The sequence below is a fragment of the Coregonus lavaretus genome (assembly GCF_964263955.1).
Source record: "Coregonus lavaretus genome assembly, contig: HAP1_SCAFFOLD_1244, whole genome shotgun sequence".
Taxonomy (NCBI): Eukaryota; Metazoa; Chordata; class Actinopteri; order Salmoniformes; family Salmonidae; genus Coregonus; species Coregonus lavaretus.
This window is the reverse complement of record NW_028157152.1, coordinates 37824-57216: the sequence shown is the minus strand read 5'-3', so window position 1 is coordinate 57216 and position 19393 is coordinate 37824. Positions and strand designations below refer to the sequence as shown.

The 19393-nt window shown below is 42.4% G+C and overlaps 1 protein-coding gene across 1 annotated transcript in view; it reads left to right on the top strand.

Moving 5' to 3' along the window:
* LOC311125754 (BMP-2-inducible protein kinase-like) overlaps positions 1 to 19393 on the top strand; it is a 66231-nt gene that overhangs the window by 39032 nt on the left and 7806 nt on the right. The window contains exons 7-15 of the mRNA XM_084199781.1: positions 337 to 469; positions 1282 to 1385; positions 2341 to 2420; positions 2577 to 2755; positions 11929 to 12080; positions 13930 to 14061; positions 17761 to 18053; positions 18360 to 18526; positions 18728 to 18896. Of these exons, the coding sequence (XP_084055907.1) occupies positions 337 to 469; positions 1282 to 1385; positions 2341 to 2420; positions 2577 to 2755; positions 11929 to 12080; positions 13930 to 14061; positions 17761 to 18053; positions 18360 to 18526; positions 18728 to 18896 (1409 nt within the window). The remainder of the gene's footprint in view (positions 1 to 336; positions 470 to 1281; positions 1386 to 2340; positions 2421 to 2576; positions 2756 to 11928; positions 12081 to 13929; positions 14062 to 17760; positions 18054 to 18359; positions 18527 to 18727; positions 18897 to 19393) is intronic.

Genomic DNA, 19393 nt, shown 5'->3' with positions numbered 1-19393 from the left:
TAGACGTGTGTGGTGTTTCTACATATATGTAGGTTTGTGTGTGTGTGTGTGTGTGTGTGGACTAGCCATTCAGTAACAGAAGAGCGTAGTGTGTGTGTGTGTGTGTGTGTGTGTGTGTGTGTGTGTGTGTGTGTGTTTGTGCGTGCGTGTATTGGTCCAGGCAGTTTTCCTGTAAGGCCAGTTAGGCCTCATGCTTCCTTAGCTCTGTCTGTCCTGTCTGTCTGTCCTGTCTGGCTGGCTGTCTGTCAAGCAAGCCCAACAAGTTTCGTGAGTGTGTGTGTGTGGCTGTGTGTGCTCTTGGTTGCTGGTTGTACAAGCTGTGTTTCTCTGTTTCAGGCTCTCGGTTGCTTGTTGTACAAGCTGTGTTTCTTCTCTCTCCCGTTCGGGGAGAGTCAAGTCGCCATATGTGACGGAACCTTTATCGTTCCTGACAATTCCAAATTCTCCTTCAAGTTGCACTGCTTAATCAGTAAGTAGAAGGACCCTGTTCCTCACACCACACTAACCACCAAGCTGTCAATCAATATAAAAACAATTACACCACATTGACCAATTGTCTTGTGAATGTTTCTGATGTGTAACATGTAACTTTACAAATAATGTATCATTCAGACTATCATTCATTGTTTATACACCCACTGTCAGCCTTTTAGGACAAATATTAGCTAATAGCGCCACTTTGTGGTCAAGAGAGAGATGCATTGTACCATGGTGATAATGCCTCAGGTAGTTATATATTTACATTCACTCTGTAACCAATGTAACATGTACATGTCTTCTCTGGTTTGTTGGTGATACTATATATGTCCCCTCTTCTCCATAATATATTAAACTATATGTCCCCTCTTCTCCATAATATATTAAACGATATGTCCCCTCTTCTCCATAATATATTAAACTATATGTCTCCTCTTCTCCATAATATATTAAACTATATGTCCCCTCTTCTCCATAATATATTAAACGATATGTCCCCTCTTCTCCATAATATATTAAACTATATGTCCCCTCTTCTCCATAATATATTAAACTATATGTCCCCTCTTCTCCATAATATATTAAACTATGTCTCCTCTTCTCCATAATATATTAAACTATATGTCCCCTCTTCTCCATAATATATTAAACTATATGTCCCCTCTTCTCCATATAATATTAAACTATATGTCCCCTCTTCTCCATAATATATTAAACTATATGTCTCCTCTTCTCCATAATATATTAAACTATATGTCCCCTCTTCTCCATAATATATTAAACTATATGTCTCCTCTTCTCCAGGATATATGCTTGAGCCTGATCATGAGAAGAGACCAGATATCTATCAAGTCTCCTACTTTGCCTTCAAGTTAGCTGGAAAGGAGTGTCCCGTGCCAAATCTCTTTGTAAGTCACAGTTCATTCGTTGTGACCGATGTATTTGTACTGAGTGAAATGAAATTCAGTGTGAAGAGAGTGTAGAATGGGCTATGACGTGGCCTGTGTTGGTGTAGCAGTCTGAACCACTTCTGGAGTACATGTAAAATGTACCACTGCCAGCATGGCTTTGAATCTGGCCCACTGCTCTTTCAGTATATCTCTCGCCTACCTTTCACCTCCATCGCTCTCTATCCAATAAACATACAAATACTTATATGAATAAAGACTTATGACTATATATATATATATATATATATATATATATATATATATATATATATATATAGTGGCAGATCAGGGTGTTGTGTCAAGACGTTTACACAGATCAGACACGGACAGAGTATGATTAGCTCGGTTTCAAGGGTGTTTATTAATACAATAATCAAAAGGAAAGGTTAAGGTCTCCGGCTACACAGAAGTGACCTTACTTCCCCCAGTCCTCTCCCATGTGCTGCCCTTCTGACAGCTTTATGGGCCTTGCACAGCTGTTGAGCAATCTGCCCTTAATTACTCACCAGCTCCCAGTTAGGCCTGTCTGGGAGCCCGTCGATGCCTGGCACGTCCAGCAGATGGAGCCACCGCCTTGTGATGTATCCTCCATCTGTCACCAGGCCTCGACGAGTCTCCCCCTGGTGGCTGACCTGCTGTACGCCACTATATATATATATATACGATTTTTGTCCAGCAACACATGGTTGGATCTGTCCCTCTGCAGAGCTCTCCCCATGATGCTCCATGAGTTAGTTAGGGTTAGATGCTAGTTGTCTAACATCATGATTTGTCTCCTCCCAACGTCACTTCCTGAGTTAGTTAGGGTTAGATGCTAGTTGTCTAACATCATGATTTGTCTCCTCCCAACGTCACTTCCTGAGTTAGTTAGGGTTAGATGCTAGTTGTCTAACATATGATTTGTCTCCTGCAGAGCTCTCCTCTCCCGACGTCACTTCCTGAGCCACTCACAGCCAGCGAGGTTGCTGCTAGGAAGAGCAAGACGAAAGCCAGGTACAGTCACATGTCACTGTGTTATAGATATTCTGTAACATTTTCAGATCTCTAGCAAAAGGGATTTAATCTCAAGGAGAATGTATAAATAAAGGTTATGTGAAAGAGAAGTCATACATTTTCTACTAAGTGTTCTTCTGGTTACCACTTTTTCAGAATCACAGAGTCCGTGGGCCCGACAGCAACTTCAATCACTCCGAGACAGAGACCCAAAGCTGCCAACAGTAATGTGCTACCCATCCCTGTAGCCAACACTGCTGTCACCCCAATCGCTTTCACGCCCATCGTCACCCCCACGGCTGTGCCTTCTGTACCTGTTAGCAATGGGCAGAAAGGTGAGAGTTCAAAAGTACTGTGTGTGTGTGTGTGTGTTTATCTGCCGTTGTGCCCTTGAGCAAGACACTGAACCCCTAAGCGGCTCTCTCTCCCCCCATGGGCAATGCACCTTGGCTGACCCTGTGCATCTCACTGTGTGTGCATTGTTTTGGGGGGGGAGTTGACAATAGCCTCGCAGAGCCGCCTGATCCCGCAAGCTTACACTTCCCGGACGAGCTAAACACATTCTTTGTACGCTTCGAGGAAAACAACATTAACGCTCAAGAGGACTGTGTGCTCTCGTTCTCCGTGGTCGACGTGAGTAAGTCATTTAAGTGTGTTAACCCTCGCGAGGCTGCCGGCCCAGACGGCATCCCAAGCTGCGTCCTCAGACCAGCTGGCTGGAGGGTTTACGGACATATTCAATCTCTCCGTATCCCAGTCTGTTGTCCCTACTTGCTTCAATATGTCCACGATTGTTCCTGTACCCAAGAAAGCGAAGGTGTAACTGAACTAAATGACTATCGCCCCATTAGCACTCACCTCCATCATCATGAAGTGCTTTGAGAGGCTAGTCAATTTTCATATCACCTTACCTGCCACCCTAGATACACTCCAATTCGCATATCTCCCCAAAAGATCCATGGACAACGCAATCGCCATCACACTGCACACTGCCCTATCCCATCTGGACAAGAGGAATACCTACGTAAGAATGCTGTTCATTGACTATAGCTCAGCCTTCAACACCATAGTGCCCTCCAAGCTCATCATTAAGCTTGGGGCCCTGGGTCTGAACCACACCCTTTGTAACTGGGTCCTGGACTTCCTGACGGGCCGCCCCCAGGTGATGAAGGGAGGCAACAACACCACTACGCTGATCCTCAACACGGGGGCGTGTGCTCAGCCCCCTCCAGTACTCCCTGTTCACCCACAACTGTGTGGGCACGCACGTCTCCAACTTAATCATCAAGTTTGCTGATTACATAAGTGGTAGACCTGATTACCAACAACGATGAGACGGCCTACAGGAAGGAGGTGAGGGCCCTGGCGTAGTGGTGCCAGGAAAATAACCTCTCTCTCTCAATGTCAACAAAACAAAGGAGCAGATCGTGGACTTCAGGAGACAGCAGAGGGAACACGCCCCCATCCACATCGACTGGGCCGCAGTGGAGAGGGTCAAAAGCTTCAGCGTGCACATTGACAACCTGAAATGGTCCCCTTCACACAGACAGGCTGAGAAAATTTGTCTCGTCTCCTAAGACCCTCACAAACTTCTACAAATGCACCATTGAGAGCATCCTGTACGGGAATCGCACCGTCCGCAACCTCAGGGCTCTCCAGAGGGTGGTGCGTTCAGCCCAACGCCCTCCAGGACATCTAGGGCACCCGGTGTCACGGGAAAGCCAAGAAGATCATCATCAAGGACCTTAGCCACCTGAGCCACAGCCTGTTCACCCCGCTACCATCCAGCGGTGCATGAAAGCTGGGACCAAGAGACTGATGAACAGCTTCTATCTCCAGGCCATCAGACTGTTAAACAGCCAACACCAGCTGGCCTCCACCCAGTACCCTGCTTAGTAACTGTTACTAGCGGCTACCACCCGGTACTCAACCCTGCACCTTAGAAACCACTGCCCTATGTGCATAGTCACTGAACCCTTTAATAATGTTTACATACTGTTTTACCTACTTGATATGTGTATTCTAGTCAAGGCTCATCCTATATAACTACTGCTGTACACTCCTTTTCTATTCACATAGTGTCCATAATGTCTATACACACCATCCTGTTTAACTACTGCTGTACACTCCTTTTCTATTCACATAGTGTCCATAATGTCTATACACACCATCCTGTTTAACTACTGCTGTACACTCCTTTTCTATTCACATAGTGTCCATAATGTCTATACACACCATCCTGTTTAACTACTGCTGTACACTCCTTTTCTATTCACATAGTGTCCATAATGTCTTTACACACCATCCTGTTTAACTACTGCTGTACACTCCTTTTCTATTCACATAGTGTCCATAATGTCTATACACACCATCCTGTTTAACTACTGCTGTACACTCCTTTTCTATTCACAGTGTCCATAATGTCTTTACACACCATCCTGTTTAACTACTGCTGTACACTCCTTTTCTATTCACATAGTGTCCATAATGTCTATACACACCATCCTGTTTAACTACTGCTGTACACACCTTTTCTATTCACATAGTGTCCATAATGTCTATACACACCATCCTGTTTAACTACTGCTGTTCACTCCTTTTCTATTCACATAGTGTCCATAATGTCTATACACACCATCCTGTTTAACTACTGCTGTACACTCCTTTTCTATTCACATAGTGTCCATAATGTCTATACACACCATCCTGTTTAACTACTGCTGTACACTCCTTTTCTATTCACATAGTGTCCATAATGTCTATACACACCATCCTGTTTAACTACTGCTGTACACTCCTTTTCTATTCACATAGTGTCCATAATGTCTTTACACACCATCCTGTTTAACTACTGCTGTACACTCCTTTTCTATTCACATAGTGTCCATAATGTCTATACACACCATCCTGTTTAACTACTGCTGTACACTCCTTTTCTATTCACATAGTGTCCATAATGTCTATACACACCATCCTGTTTAACTACTGCTGTACACACCTTTTCTATTCACATAGTGTCCATAATGTCTATACACACCATCCTGTTTAACTACTGCTGTACACACCTTTTCTATTCACATAGTGTCCATAATGTCTATACACACCATCCTGTTTAACTACTGCTGTACACTCCTTTTCTATTCACATAGTGTCCATAATGTCTATACACACCATCCTGTTTAACTACTGCTGTACACTCCTTTTCTATTCACATAGTGTCCATACTGTCTATACACACCATCCTGTTTAACTACTGCTGTACACGCCTTTTCTATTCACATAGTGTCCATAATGTCTTTACACACCATCCTGTTTAACTACTGCTGTACACTCCTTTTCTATTCACATAGTGTCCATAATGTATATACACACCATCCTGTTTAACTACTGCTGTACACTCCTTTTCTATTCACATAGTGTCCATAATATCTATACACACCATCCTGTTTAACTACTGCTGTACACTCCTTTTCTATTCACATAGTGTCCATAATGTCTATACACACCATCCTGTTTAACTACTGCTGTACACTCCTTTTCTATTCACATAGTGTCCATAATGTCTATACACACCATCCTGTTTAACTACTGCTGTACACACCTTTTCTATTCACATAGTGTCCATAATGTCTTTACACACCATCCTGTTTAACTACTGCTGTACACTCCTTTTCTATTCACATAGTGTCCATAATGTCTATACACACCATCCTGTTTAACTACTGCTGTACACTCCTTTTCTATTCACATAGTGTCCATAATGTCTATACACACCATCCTGTTTAACTACTGCTGTACACTCCTTTTCTATTCACATAGTGTCCATAATGTCTATACACACCATCCTGTTTAACTACTGCTGTACACTCCTTTTCTATTCACATAGTGTCCATAATGTCTTTACACACCATCCTGTTTAACTACTGCTGTACACTCCTTTTCTATTCACATAGTGTCCATAATGTCTATACACACCATCCTGTTTAACTACTGCTGTACACTCCTTTTCTATTCACATAGTGTCCATAATGTCTATACACACCATCCTGTTTAACTACTGCTGTACACACCTTTTCTATTCACATAGTGTCCATAATGTCTATACACACCATCCTGTTTAACTACTGCTGTACACACCTTTTCTATTCACATAGTGTCCATAATGTCTATACACACCATCCTGTTTAACTACTGCTGTACACTCCTTTTCTATTCACATAGTGTCCATAATGTCTATACACACCATCCTGTTTAACTACTGCTGTACACTCCTTTTCTATTCACATAGTGTCCATACTGTCTATACACACCATCCTGTTTAACTACTGCTGTACACGCCTTTTCTATTCACATAGTGTCCATAATGTCTTTACACACCATCCTGTTTAACTACTGCTGTACACTCCTTTTCTATTCACATAGTGTCCATAATGTATATACACACCATCCTGTTTAACTACTGCTGTACACTCCTTTTCTATTCACATAGTGTCCATAATGTCTATACACACCATCCTGTTTAACTACTGCTGTACACTCCTTTTCTATTCACATAGTGTCCATAATGTCTATACACACCATCCTGTTTAACTACTGCTGTACACTCCTTTTCTATTCACATAGTGTCCATAATGTCTATACACACCATCCTGTTTAACTACTGCTGTACACTCCTTTTCTATTCACATAGTGTCCATAATGTCTATACACACCATCCTGTTTAACTACTGCTGTACACTCCTTTTCTATTCACATAGTGTCCATAATGTCTTTACACACCATCCTGTTTAACTACTGCTGTACACTCCTTTTCTATTCACATAGTGTCCATAATGTCTATACACACCATCCTGTTTAACTACTGCTGTACACGCCTTTTCTATTCACATAGTGTCCATAATGTCTTTACACACCATGCTGTTTAACTACTGCTGTACACTCCTTTTCTATTCACATAGTGTCCATAATGTCTATACACACCATCCTGTTTAACTACTGCTGTACACTCCTTTTCTATTCACATAGTGTCCATAATGTCTATACACACCATCCTGTTTAACTACTGCTGTACACTCCTTTTCTATTCACATAGTGTCCATAATGTCTATACACACCATCCTGTTTAACTAATGCTGTACACTCCTTTTCTATTCACATAGTGTCCATAATGTCTATACACACCATCCTGTTTAACTACTGCTGTACACTCCTTTTCTATTCACATAGTGTCCATAATGTCTATACACACCATCCTGTTTAACTACTGCTGTACACTCCTTTTCTATTCACATAGTGTCCATAATGTCTATACACACCATCCTGTTTAACTACTGCTGTACACTCCTTTTCTATTCACATAGTGTCCATAATGTCTTTACACACCATCCTGTTTAACTACTGCTGTACACTCCTTTTCTATTCACATAGTGTCCATAATGTCTATACACACCATCCTGTTTAACTACTGCTGTACACTCCTTTTCTATTCACATAGTGTCCATAATGTCTATACACACCATCCTGTTTAACTACTGCTGTACACTCCTTTTCTATTCACATAGTGTCCATAATGTCTTTACACACCATCCTGTTTAACTACTGCTGTACACTCCTTTTCTATTCACATAGTGTCCATAATGTCTATACACACCATCCTGTTTAACTACTGCTGTACACGCCTTTTCTATTCACATAGTGTCCATAATGTCTTTACACACCATCCTGTTTAACTACTGCTGTACACGCCTTTTCTATTCACATAGTGTCCATAATGTCTTTACACACCATGCTGTTTAACTACTGCTGTACACTCCTTTTCTATTCACATAGTGTCCATAATGTCTATACACACCATCCTGTTTAACTACTGCTGTACACTCCTTTTCTATTCACATAGTGTCCATAATGTCTATACACACCATCCTGTTTAACTACTGCTGTACACTCCTTTTCTATTCACATAGTGTCCATAATGTCTATACACACCATCCTGTTTAACTAATGCTGTACACTCCTTTTCTATTCACATAGTGTCCATAATGTCTATACACACCATCCTGTTTAACTACTGCTGTACACTCCTTTTCTATTCACATAGTGTCCATAATGTCTATACACACCATCCTGTTTAACTACTGCTGTACACTCCTTTTCTATTCACATAGTGTCCATAATGTCTATACACACCATCCTGTTTAACTACTGCTGTACACTCCTTTTCTATTCACATAGTGTCCATAATGTCTTTACACACCATCCTGTTTAACTACTGCTGTACACTCCTTTTCTATTCACATAGTGTCCATAATGTCTATACACACCATCCTGTTTAACTACTGCTGTACACTCCTTTTCTATTCACATAGTGTCCATAATGTCTATACACACCATCCTGTTTAACTACTGCTGTACACTCCTTTTCTATTCACATAGTGTCCATAATGTCTTTACACACCATCCTGTTTAACTACTGCTGTACACTCCTTTTCTATTCACATAGTGTCCATAATGTCTATACACACCATCCTGTTTAACTACTGCTGTACACACCTTTTCTATTCACATAGTGTCCATACTGTCTATACACACCATCCTGTTTAACTACTGCTGTACACTCCTTTTCTATTCACATAGTGTCCATAATGTCTATACACACCATCCTGTTTAACTACTGCTGTACACTCCTTTTCTATTCACATAGTGTCCATAATGTCTATACACACCATCCTGTTTAACTACTGCTGTACACTCCTTTTCTATTCACATAGTGTCCATAATGTATATACACACCATCCTGTTTAACTACTGCTGTACACTCCTTTTCTATTCACATAGTGTCCATAATGTCTATACACACCATCCTGTTTAACTACTGCTGTACACTCCTTTTCTATTCACATAGTGTCCATAATGTCTATACACACCATCCTGTTTAACTAATGCTGTACACTCCTTTTCTATTCACATAGTGTCCATAATGTCTATACACACCATCCTGTTTAACTACTGCTGTCCACTCCTTTTCTATTCACATAGTGTCCATAATGTCTATACACACCATCCTGTTTAACTACTGCTGTACACTCCTTTTCTATTCACATAGTGTCCATAATGTCTATACACACCATCCTGTTTAACTACTGCTGTCCACTCCTTTTCTATTCATATAGTGTCCATAATGTCTATACACACCATCCTGTTTAACTACTGCTGTACACTCCTTTTCTATTCACATAGTGTCCATAATGTCTATACACACCATCCTGTTTAACTACTGCTGTACACTCCTTTTCTATTCACATAGTGTCCATAATGTCTTTACACACCATCCTGTTTAACTACTGCTGTACACTCCTTTTCTATTCACATAGTGTCCATAATGTCTATACACACCATCCTGTTTAACTACTGCTGTACACTCCTTTTCTATTCACATAGTGTCCATAATGTCTATACACACCATCCTGTTTAACTACTGCTGTACACTCCTTTTCTATTCACATAGTGTCCATAATGTCTTTACACACCATCCTGTTTAACTACTGCTGTCCACTCCTTTTCTATTCACATAGTGTCCATAATGTCTATACACACCATCCTGTTTAACTACTGCTGTACACTCCTTTTCTATTCACATAGTGTCCATAATGTCTTTACACACCATCCTGTTTAACTACTGCTGTACACTCCTTTTCTATTCACATAGTGTCCATAATGTCTATACACACCATCCTGTTTAACTACTGCTGTCCACTCCTTTTCTATTCACATAGTGTCCATAATGTCTTTACACACCATCCTGTTTAACTACTGCTGTACACTCCTTTTCTATTCACATAGTGTCCATAATGTCTATACACACCATCCTGTTTAACTACTGCTGTACACTCCTTTTCTATTCACATAGTGTCCATAATGTCTATACACACCATCCTGTTTAACTACTGCTGTACACTCCTTTTCTATTCACATAGTGTCCATAATGTCTATACACACCATCCTGTTTAACTACTGCTGTACACTCCTTTTCTATTCACATAGTGTCCATAATGTCTATACACACCATCCTGTTTAACTACTGCTGTACACTCCTTTTCTATTCACATAGTGTCCATAATGTCTATACACACCATCCTGTTTAACTACTGCTGTACACTCCTTTTCTATTCACATAGTGTCCATAATGTCTATACACACCATCCTGTTTAACTACTGCTGTACACTCCTTTTCTATTCACATAGTGTCCATAATGTCTATACACACCATCCTGTTTAACTACTGCTGTACACACCTTTTCTATTCACATAGTGTCCATAATGTCTATACACACCATCCTGTTTAACTACTGCTGGACACTCCTTTTCTATTCACATAGTGTCCATAATGTCTATACACACCATCCTGTTTAACTACTGCTGTACACTCCTTTTCTATTCACATAGTGTCCATAATGTCTATACACACCATCCTGTTTAACTACTGCTGTACACTCCTTTTCTATTCACATAGTGTCCATAATGTATATACACACCATCCTGTTTAACTACTGCTGTACACTCCTTTTCTATTCACATAGTGTCCATAATGTATATACACACCATCCTGTTTAACTACTGCTGTCCACTCCTTTTCTATTCACATAGTGTCCATAATGTCTATACACACCATCCTGTTTAACTACTGCTGTACACTCCTTTTCTATTTATTTACTGTCCATAATGTCTATACACACCATCCTGTTTAACTACTGCTGTACACTCCTTTTCTATTTATTTACTGTCCATAATGTCTATACACACCATCCTGTTTAACTACTGCTGTACACTCCTTTTCTATTCACATAGTGTCCATAATGTCTATACACACCATCCTGTTTAACTACTGCTGTACACTCCTTTTCTATTCACATAGTGTCCATAATGTCTATACACACCATCCTGTTTAACTACTGCTGTACACTCCTTTTCTATTCACATAGTGTCCATAATGTCTATACACACCATCCTGTTTAACTACTGCTGTACACTCCTTTTCTATTCACATAGTGTCCATAATGTCTATACACACCATCCTGTTTAACTACTGCTGTTCACTCCTTTTCTATTCACATAGTGTCCATAATGTCTATACACACCATCCTGTTTAACTACTGCTGTACACACCTTTTCTATTCACATAGTGTCCATAATGTCTATACACACCATCCTGTTTAACTACTGCTGTACACTCCTTTTCTATTCACATAGTGTCCATAATGTCTATATTTTTGGAGATTGTGTATTGTATTATTACTGTACTGTTGGAGCTGGGAACACAAGCATTTAGCTGCTCCTGCAATAACATCTGCAAATCTGTGTACGCGACTTGATTTACATTAATCGCTGCACAGATATTTGAAAGTAACTTGCGGGATCAGGCGGCTTTGCGAGGCTAGGTTGACAAAGAACAGGAGACAAATGTCAGGTTTTTCACAAAATGGACAATAAAGTGTCTCTACGCTTATCACAGCGACTACCCCAGGGAACGGGCAGCCGGTGGCTCCGCAGACAGCCAACAGGATCCTCCAACAGCTGCAACCTGGAGACCTGCGTCTGCAACAACAACAACAACAACAAGATCAACAACATCCTGTCCATCCACAGCAGCTCCAATACCTTCAGGTATTACTGAGTAACCCTCACACTGTATGACACAAGGGGCATGCGAAGAGGGGCACACCGTAGCAAACAGTGTCAACGCTGCTCCAGGCACTGCTACTAGTCCACCCTGAAAGGTGATAGGCTGTGCCGGGTAGATCCTGAACTGTACAGAAAGAGCCACATGATCTATCAATCTGTAAATAATGTAGAGAAATCTAAACTGTGACTTTTTTTAAGATAAGCTACAGTGGGGGAAAAAAGTATTTAGTCAGCCACCAATTGTGCAAGTTCTCCCACTTAAAAAGATAAGAGAGGCCTGTAATTTTCATCATAGGTACACTTCAACTATGACAGACAAAATGAGAAGAAAAAAATCCAGAAAATCACATTGTAGGATTTTTAATGAATTTATTTGCAAATTATGGTGGAAAATAAGTATTTGGTCAATAACAAAAGTTTCTCAATACTTTGTTATATACCCTTTGTTGGCAATGACACAGGTCAAATGTTTTCTGTAATTCTTCACAAGGTTTTCACACACTGTTGCTGGTATTTTGGCCCATTCCTCCATGCAGATCTCCTCTAGAGCAGTGATGTTTTGGGGCTGTCACTGGGCAACACGGACTTTCAACTCCCTCCAAAGATTTTCTATGGGGTTGAGATCTGGAGACTGGCTAGGCCACTCCAGGACCTTGAAATGCTTCTTACGAAGCCACTCCTTCGTTTCCCGGGCGGTGTGTTTGGGATCATTGTCATGCTGAAAGACCCAGCCACGTTTCATCTTCAATGCCCTTGCTGATGGAAGGAGGTTTTCACTCAAAATCTCACGATACATGGCCCCATTTATTCTTTCCTTTACACAGATCAGTCGTCCTGGTCACTTTGCAGAAAAACAGCCCCAAAGCATGATGTTTCCACCCCCATGCTTCACAGTAGGTATGGTGTTCTTTGGATGCAACTCAGCATTCTTTGTCCTCCAAACACGACGAGTTGAGTTTTTACCAAAAAGTTCTATTTTGGTTTCATCTGACCATATGACATTCTCCCAATCCTCTTCTGGATCATCCAAATGCACTCTAGCAAACTTCAGACGGGCCTGGACATGTACTGGCTTAAGCAGAGGGACACGTCTGGCACTGCAGGATTTGAGTCCCTGGCGGCGTAGTGTGTTACTGATGGTAGGCTTTGTTACTTTGGTCCCAGCTCTCTGCAGGTCATTCACTAGGTCCCCCCGTGTGGTTCTGGGATTTTTGCTCACCATTCTTGTGATCATTTTGACCCCACGGGGTGAGATCTTGCGTGGAGCCCCAGATCGAGGGAGATTATCAGTGATCTTATATGTCTTCCATTTCCTAATAATTGCCCCCACAGTTGATTTCTTCAAACCAAGCTGCTTACCTATTGCAGATTCAGTCTTCCCAGCCTGGTGCAGGTCTACACTTTTGTTTCTGGTGTCCTTTGACAGCTCTTTGGTCTTGGCCATAGTGGAGTTTGGAGTGTGACTGTTTGAGGTTGTGGACAGGTGTCTTTTATACTGATAACAAGTTCAAACAGGTGCCATTAATACAGGTAACGAGTGGAGGACAGAGGAGCCTCTTAAAGAAGAAGTTACAGGTCTGTGAGAGCCAGAAATCTTGCTTGTTTGTATTTGACCAAATACTTATTTTCCACCATAATTTGCAAATAAATTCATTAAAAATCCTACAATGTGATTTTCTGGATTTTTTTCCCTCAATTTGTCTGTCATAGTTGACGTGTACCTATGATGAACATTACAGGCCTCTCTCATCTTTTTAAGTGGGAGAACTTGCACAATTGGTGGCTGACTAAATACTTTTTCCCCCCACTGTATCTCTGTTCCCTTAAACAGTACCAGCAGGTCCTTCAGCAGTCGATCCAGCTCCAACAACCACAGCAGCAGGCCCTGCTCCAACAACAGATGATGATGATGATGCAGCCCATGTATCAGCAGGCCCAGGCCCAGGCCCACTACACAGCCATGGTAAGAGCCAAGCCCATTGTCTGGTGTCGTCTAATTTGGCTTTATAAAGGAAATGCACCTTTTTTTTTTTTTGTCTCTTATCAGCTTTACATGCTGACCAAACAGCCTCTGCATGTGGATTTTTTGTCTTATCCCCCCCCACCAGGCACGTTCGTGACACGCAGGTTAAAATACCAAAACCAACTGTGAACCAACTGTATTAATTTGGGGACGGGTCGAAACACACATGGAACATTCACGGACATTTAGCTAGTTTGCTGTTGCTAGCTAATTTGTGCTTGGAGATAAACCTTGGGTTATTTTACCTGAAATTTCTAGTCCTTTTTTTTACTGTTGGATCTTTGTAGAATTTTGACCCATTTTTAAGTCACACAAAATCATGTGATCTCTACTCCGACAATTAATCCACAGATAAAAATGGAAACCTAGTTCGTTTTCTTTGATTTAAACTCTCCTGGTTCATTCTTCTGTGGATTTTATATGGCGGTTGGCAACCAACTTTAAGGTGCATTACGGTCACCAACTGGACTGGAGTGTGGACCTCGTTCATCTTTCAATCACCCTTGTGGGTTAGTATGCTCCTAAAAACCAATGAGTAGATGAGAGGCGGGACTTGCAGCGTGTCAAGCGTCCTATTTTAGCACCTGGCTACGCAGATGCCCGTTGACCCGCACAAGCAGTTTGGATGAAATGATTGAAAATCATGCATGTGTACATTTGTTTTGTAGTGCACTCAACGCGGGTGGTCAGCATGTTATCCCTTGCGAATAACATGTATAGCAGCGAAACTCAACCTGCGGACCGCAGTACGGACCCAGAGAAGGGTCAATCCGGACTGGACAACATCGCATTTTGTTATATAAAAGTCAATGCGTTATTTTTTTAGACAGCTTTAAAAAATCAACCGGGCGCAGCGGCCTCACTTAACTCAGCAACCTCTGTCGCTCTCTCTCTCTCTCGATGCAACGCCCACCTCTACTAGTGTCTAATCCAATCGTGTGGTTATATGCAAATACAAGAGGCCACGTTTTACCCAATCACATTAATCAACCCTCTGCGGAACCTTGGGACAAGCAGGCGGAAAGAAACAGAAAGATCTTACCGCGGTTCAACTGTTAATATCACAGATAGGAGCTTAGTTACCAGGATCAACTGTTAATATCACAGATAGGAGCTTAGTTACCAGGATCAACTGTTAATATCACAGATAGGAGCTTAGTTACCAGGATCAACTGTTAATATCACAGATAGGAGCTTAGTTACCAGGATCAACTGTTAATATCACAGATAGGAGCTTAGTTACCAGGATCAACTGTTAATATCACAGATAGGAGCTTAGTTACCAGGATCAACTGTTAATATCACAGATAGGAGCTTAGTTACCAGGATCAACTGTTAATATCACAGATAGGAGCTTAGTTACCAGGATCAACTGTTAATATCACAGATAGGAGCTTAGTTACCAGGATCAACTGTTAATATCACAGATAGGAGCTTAGTTACCAGGATCAACTGTTAATATCACAGATAGGAGCTTAGTTACCAGGATCAACTGTAAATATCACAGATAGGAGCTTAGTTACCAGGATCAACTGTTAATATCACAGATAGAAGGAGCTTAGTTACCAGGATCAACTGTTAATATGGCTTGTTAAAAAAATAAAAAAAAGTTTACTCTGAAAACCGTATATTCAAAGACGAGTGGACGGAACAGTATTTATTAATTCTCCCTGCAACTAGCACAAAACCAATGATGCCTGATATGCAGGGAGTCCGTAGCTCTCCTGAAAAGTGCCAATGTTAAGCACCATTATGACACCAGGCATAGTAAACTGGATCAGACGTATCCCCTGAACACAGAGGTGAGAACAAACTGGATTAACCAACTCAACTCCCAATATGGGAGGTCCACCAAAGTCCTTGTCAATTCTCTGACAGCCCAACAACGTGTTATGGAGTGTTCACTGAGGATAGCTTGGGTTTTTGGGAAAACACACACAACCATTTTCGGACGCTGAGATGGTAAAAGAAAGACGTGTGAAGTTGCTGACACATTGCTTGAAGGTGAACAAAAAGATGAGCTCAGGGAAGAAAATGTGGCTCTGAAGGAGCAGGCTGGTGATTGGCTCTGAAGGAGCAGGCTGGTGATTGGCTCTGAAGGAGCAGGCTGGTGATTGGCTCTGAAGGAGCAGGCTGGTGATTGGCTCTGAAGGAGCAGGCTGGTGATTGGCTTTGAAGGAGCAGGCTGGTGATGGTGACCTTGTCACTTTCTGGGGAAAGATGGCGCCTGCAGCTGACGTCTCTGTTGTCAAGAATCTGGCACTATACATCCTGACCATGTTTGGCTCCACAGACAGCTGTGAATCAGCCTTCTCCAAAATGAACTTTATTTAAAAACAAATACCGCACCAGGCTCACCAATGAACACCTGCACCAGTGTCTCAGTTGCTCTCACACCATTTGTGCCAAAGTTCAAAGCATTGGCAGGAGACAGAAAGTGTAATTTCTCTAATTTAATACAGGGCAAGGCCCACAGTGACGTTCTGTTCATTCAGATTATTATTATTGTTGTTCAACTCTCCTTTGTTCTCCAGAAAACATGCACTTTATTTTATTTAAATATTATGTTTTATTCGAGGCCCATGTGCAATGGTTCACAGTGCACTTTTTTGCATAGACAATTATGCAACCACTTTTGTTCTTCAGCAATGTCGATGCAATGTTGCACGTGTTTACGTTCAAAATAAGTTTTTCTTGGTCTCATTTAATGTATTTAATGTGCATTTTATATAACAACATGTTTCCTAAGTCGTAGACGACTATGTTTGTTACTACGCTGTACCTGGTAAAGGACGACCTCCATCCGGACCTTTGCCACTGGACCTTCTCAAATAGTAGTTGATTACCCTGCTGTATAGCTACTTCCAGCGTTGAGGATTTGTGTGTTAATTTATTTTTTGAATGTTTCTTAAACACTCAGTGGCCTGAGTGTTCAGATGGAGAGTGTAGCAGACTGATTTTCCCCTTTTTGTATAATCGCTTCATATGTCACAATTTAACACGGCGACACACACACACACACACACACACAGCGAACCGGTGGAGTTCACCCCCCCTCTCCTCTGCTATCCTCTGACTGTGGGGACGGAGCAGATTGCTGCTGAAATTAAACAGATGGGAACCGTTCGGTGGAATACAAGCTAAAAATGAATGTACAGTATGTATTTGGAGGGCTGGTGTTTGGCCACAGAGGGGTACGTAAACAGGATTTTTGGGATAAAGTTGACTATGAAGGAACTTCTGTTTTGCACTTGGAAAGCTTGGCAGAGAGTCCTGTTTTAGTGAGCAACGTTCTATGGTCATGTTTCTGTGCTCGTTTTGAGGCTGGGATTTAGGGCATCTCTGACACATAGTGAAATAGCCAGCTGGTTACCATCTTGGCCCGCTGCCCTGTTACAAACTGTGTTGTTGCACGCCACAACAAGAAATTGAAATTTACAGGTCAATCACTTGCAGTTTTTCGCCGTTATCAACTTATAATCAAAATATCTAACACCATTTTGCTGCTGATACCTCCCTTTCCTAGTTTTCCTATTGATCATACTTCTATGTATTGAATTCATACTGTCTATAATCATGTCTGTAAGCCATATTCATCATGACATCACCGTTAGTTACCTCCTTCCCTTCCCCTGTCAGATGCATCAGTACCAACAGGCTTTTGTACAACAACAACAACAACGCCAGCAACTACAACAACATCCCACCCAGCAGCCCTATGTCACCTCTCATCTGGAGTACCAGCTTCCCCTAGGCTCCTATAACCCAGCTGGGCCTGGGACTATGTCTGGGCCTGTGACTGGGACTATGTCTGGGCCTGTGACTGGGACTATGTCTGGCCCTGTGACTGGGACTATGTCTGGGCCTGTGACTGGGACTATGTCTGGGCCTGTGACTACGTCCCCTGTTGAGCCTCCATCCACTAACACCAGGTAAACATCCCTCACCTCATAACCTCAACTGTTTGTGCACTCCAATATCTATAAAATGTTCTCTCTCTCTCTCTGTCTCTCTCTCTCTCTGTCTCTCTCTCTCTCTCTCTCTCTCTGTCTCTCTGTCTCTCTGTCTCTCTGTCTCTCTGTCTCTCTCTCTGTCTCTCTGTCTGTCTCTCTGTCTCTCTGTCTCTCTGTCTCTCTGTCTCTCTCTCTCTCTCTCTCTCTCTCTGTCTCTCTCTCTCTCTCTCTCTCTCTCTCTGTCTCTCTGTCTCTCTCTCTCTCTCTGTCTCTCTGTGTGTGTAGAAACCATCTGGTGGACCTAAAGGTGACCACCCCTCCCCCCCAGACCCTGGTCACTCCCCAGAGCCACCCTCCTGACATGTCCCGCTGGAACCCCTTTGGAGAGGACAACTTCTTCAAACTCACAGAGGAGGAGCTGCTGGACCGAGAGTTCGACCGCCTCAGAGCAAGCAAGTGTCCCGTCTTTTACCTTCCCCCGTACCTCTACTGTTCCACCTCTGGCGCTGCTTTTCCTGCTCTTAGTTGCCCTATAGAAGTTTCTCAGTTGTATCTATTCATTGCAATTCATTCTGCAAATGTTCTGTTACATTTCACTCCATTTAGTGACTACACCCCTGTCTAACGATCGTCTCCCCTCTCCGCCCTAACAGGTAAACCTGTGGAGAGAACCACTAGCCAGGAGGAAGACCGACCGCTGCAGCCAATCACCCCCGCCGCCAAGCCCCTCCTCCCCGAAGACCTGTTTGGCTCCTCCCCCTTCCTGGCCAGCGCAGGCAAGTCCCCTTCCTGTCTCGCCCCGCTCCAACAGGACCCAGAACTGTAGTATGGAACCACCCTTTTCTGTCTTCCTTCCCTTATACTTAAACCCCCAACTCCACTGTTCTGGAGACCCTAAACCAGGGGTGCCAAACACCAATACTTAAACCCCCAACTCCACTGTTCTGGAGACCCTAAACCAGGGGTGCCAAACACCAATACTTAAACCCCCAACTCCACTGTTCTGGAGACCCTAAACCAGGGGTGCCAAACACCAATACTTAAACCCCCAACTCCACTGTTCTGGAGACCCTAAACCAGGGGTGCCAAACACCAATACTTAAACCCCCAACTCCACTGTTCTGGAGACCCTAAACCAGGGGTGCCAAACACCAATACTTAAACCCCCAACTCCACTGTTCTGGAGACCCTAAACCAGGGGTGCCAAACACCAATACTTAAACCCCCAACTCCACTGTTCTGGAGACCCTAAACCAGGGGTGCCAAACACCAATACTTAAACCCCCAACTCCACTGTTCTGGAGACCCTAAACCAGGGG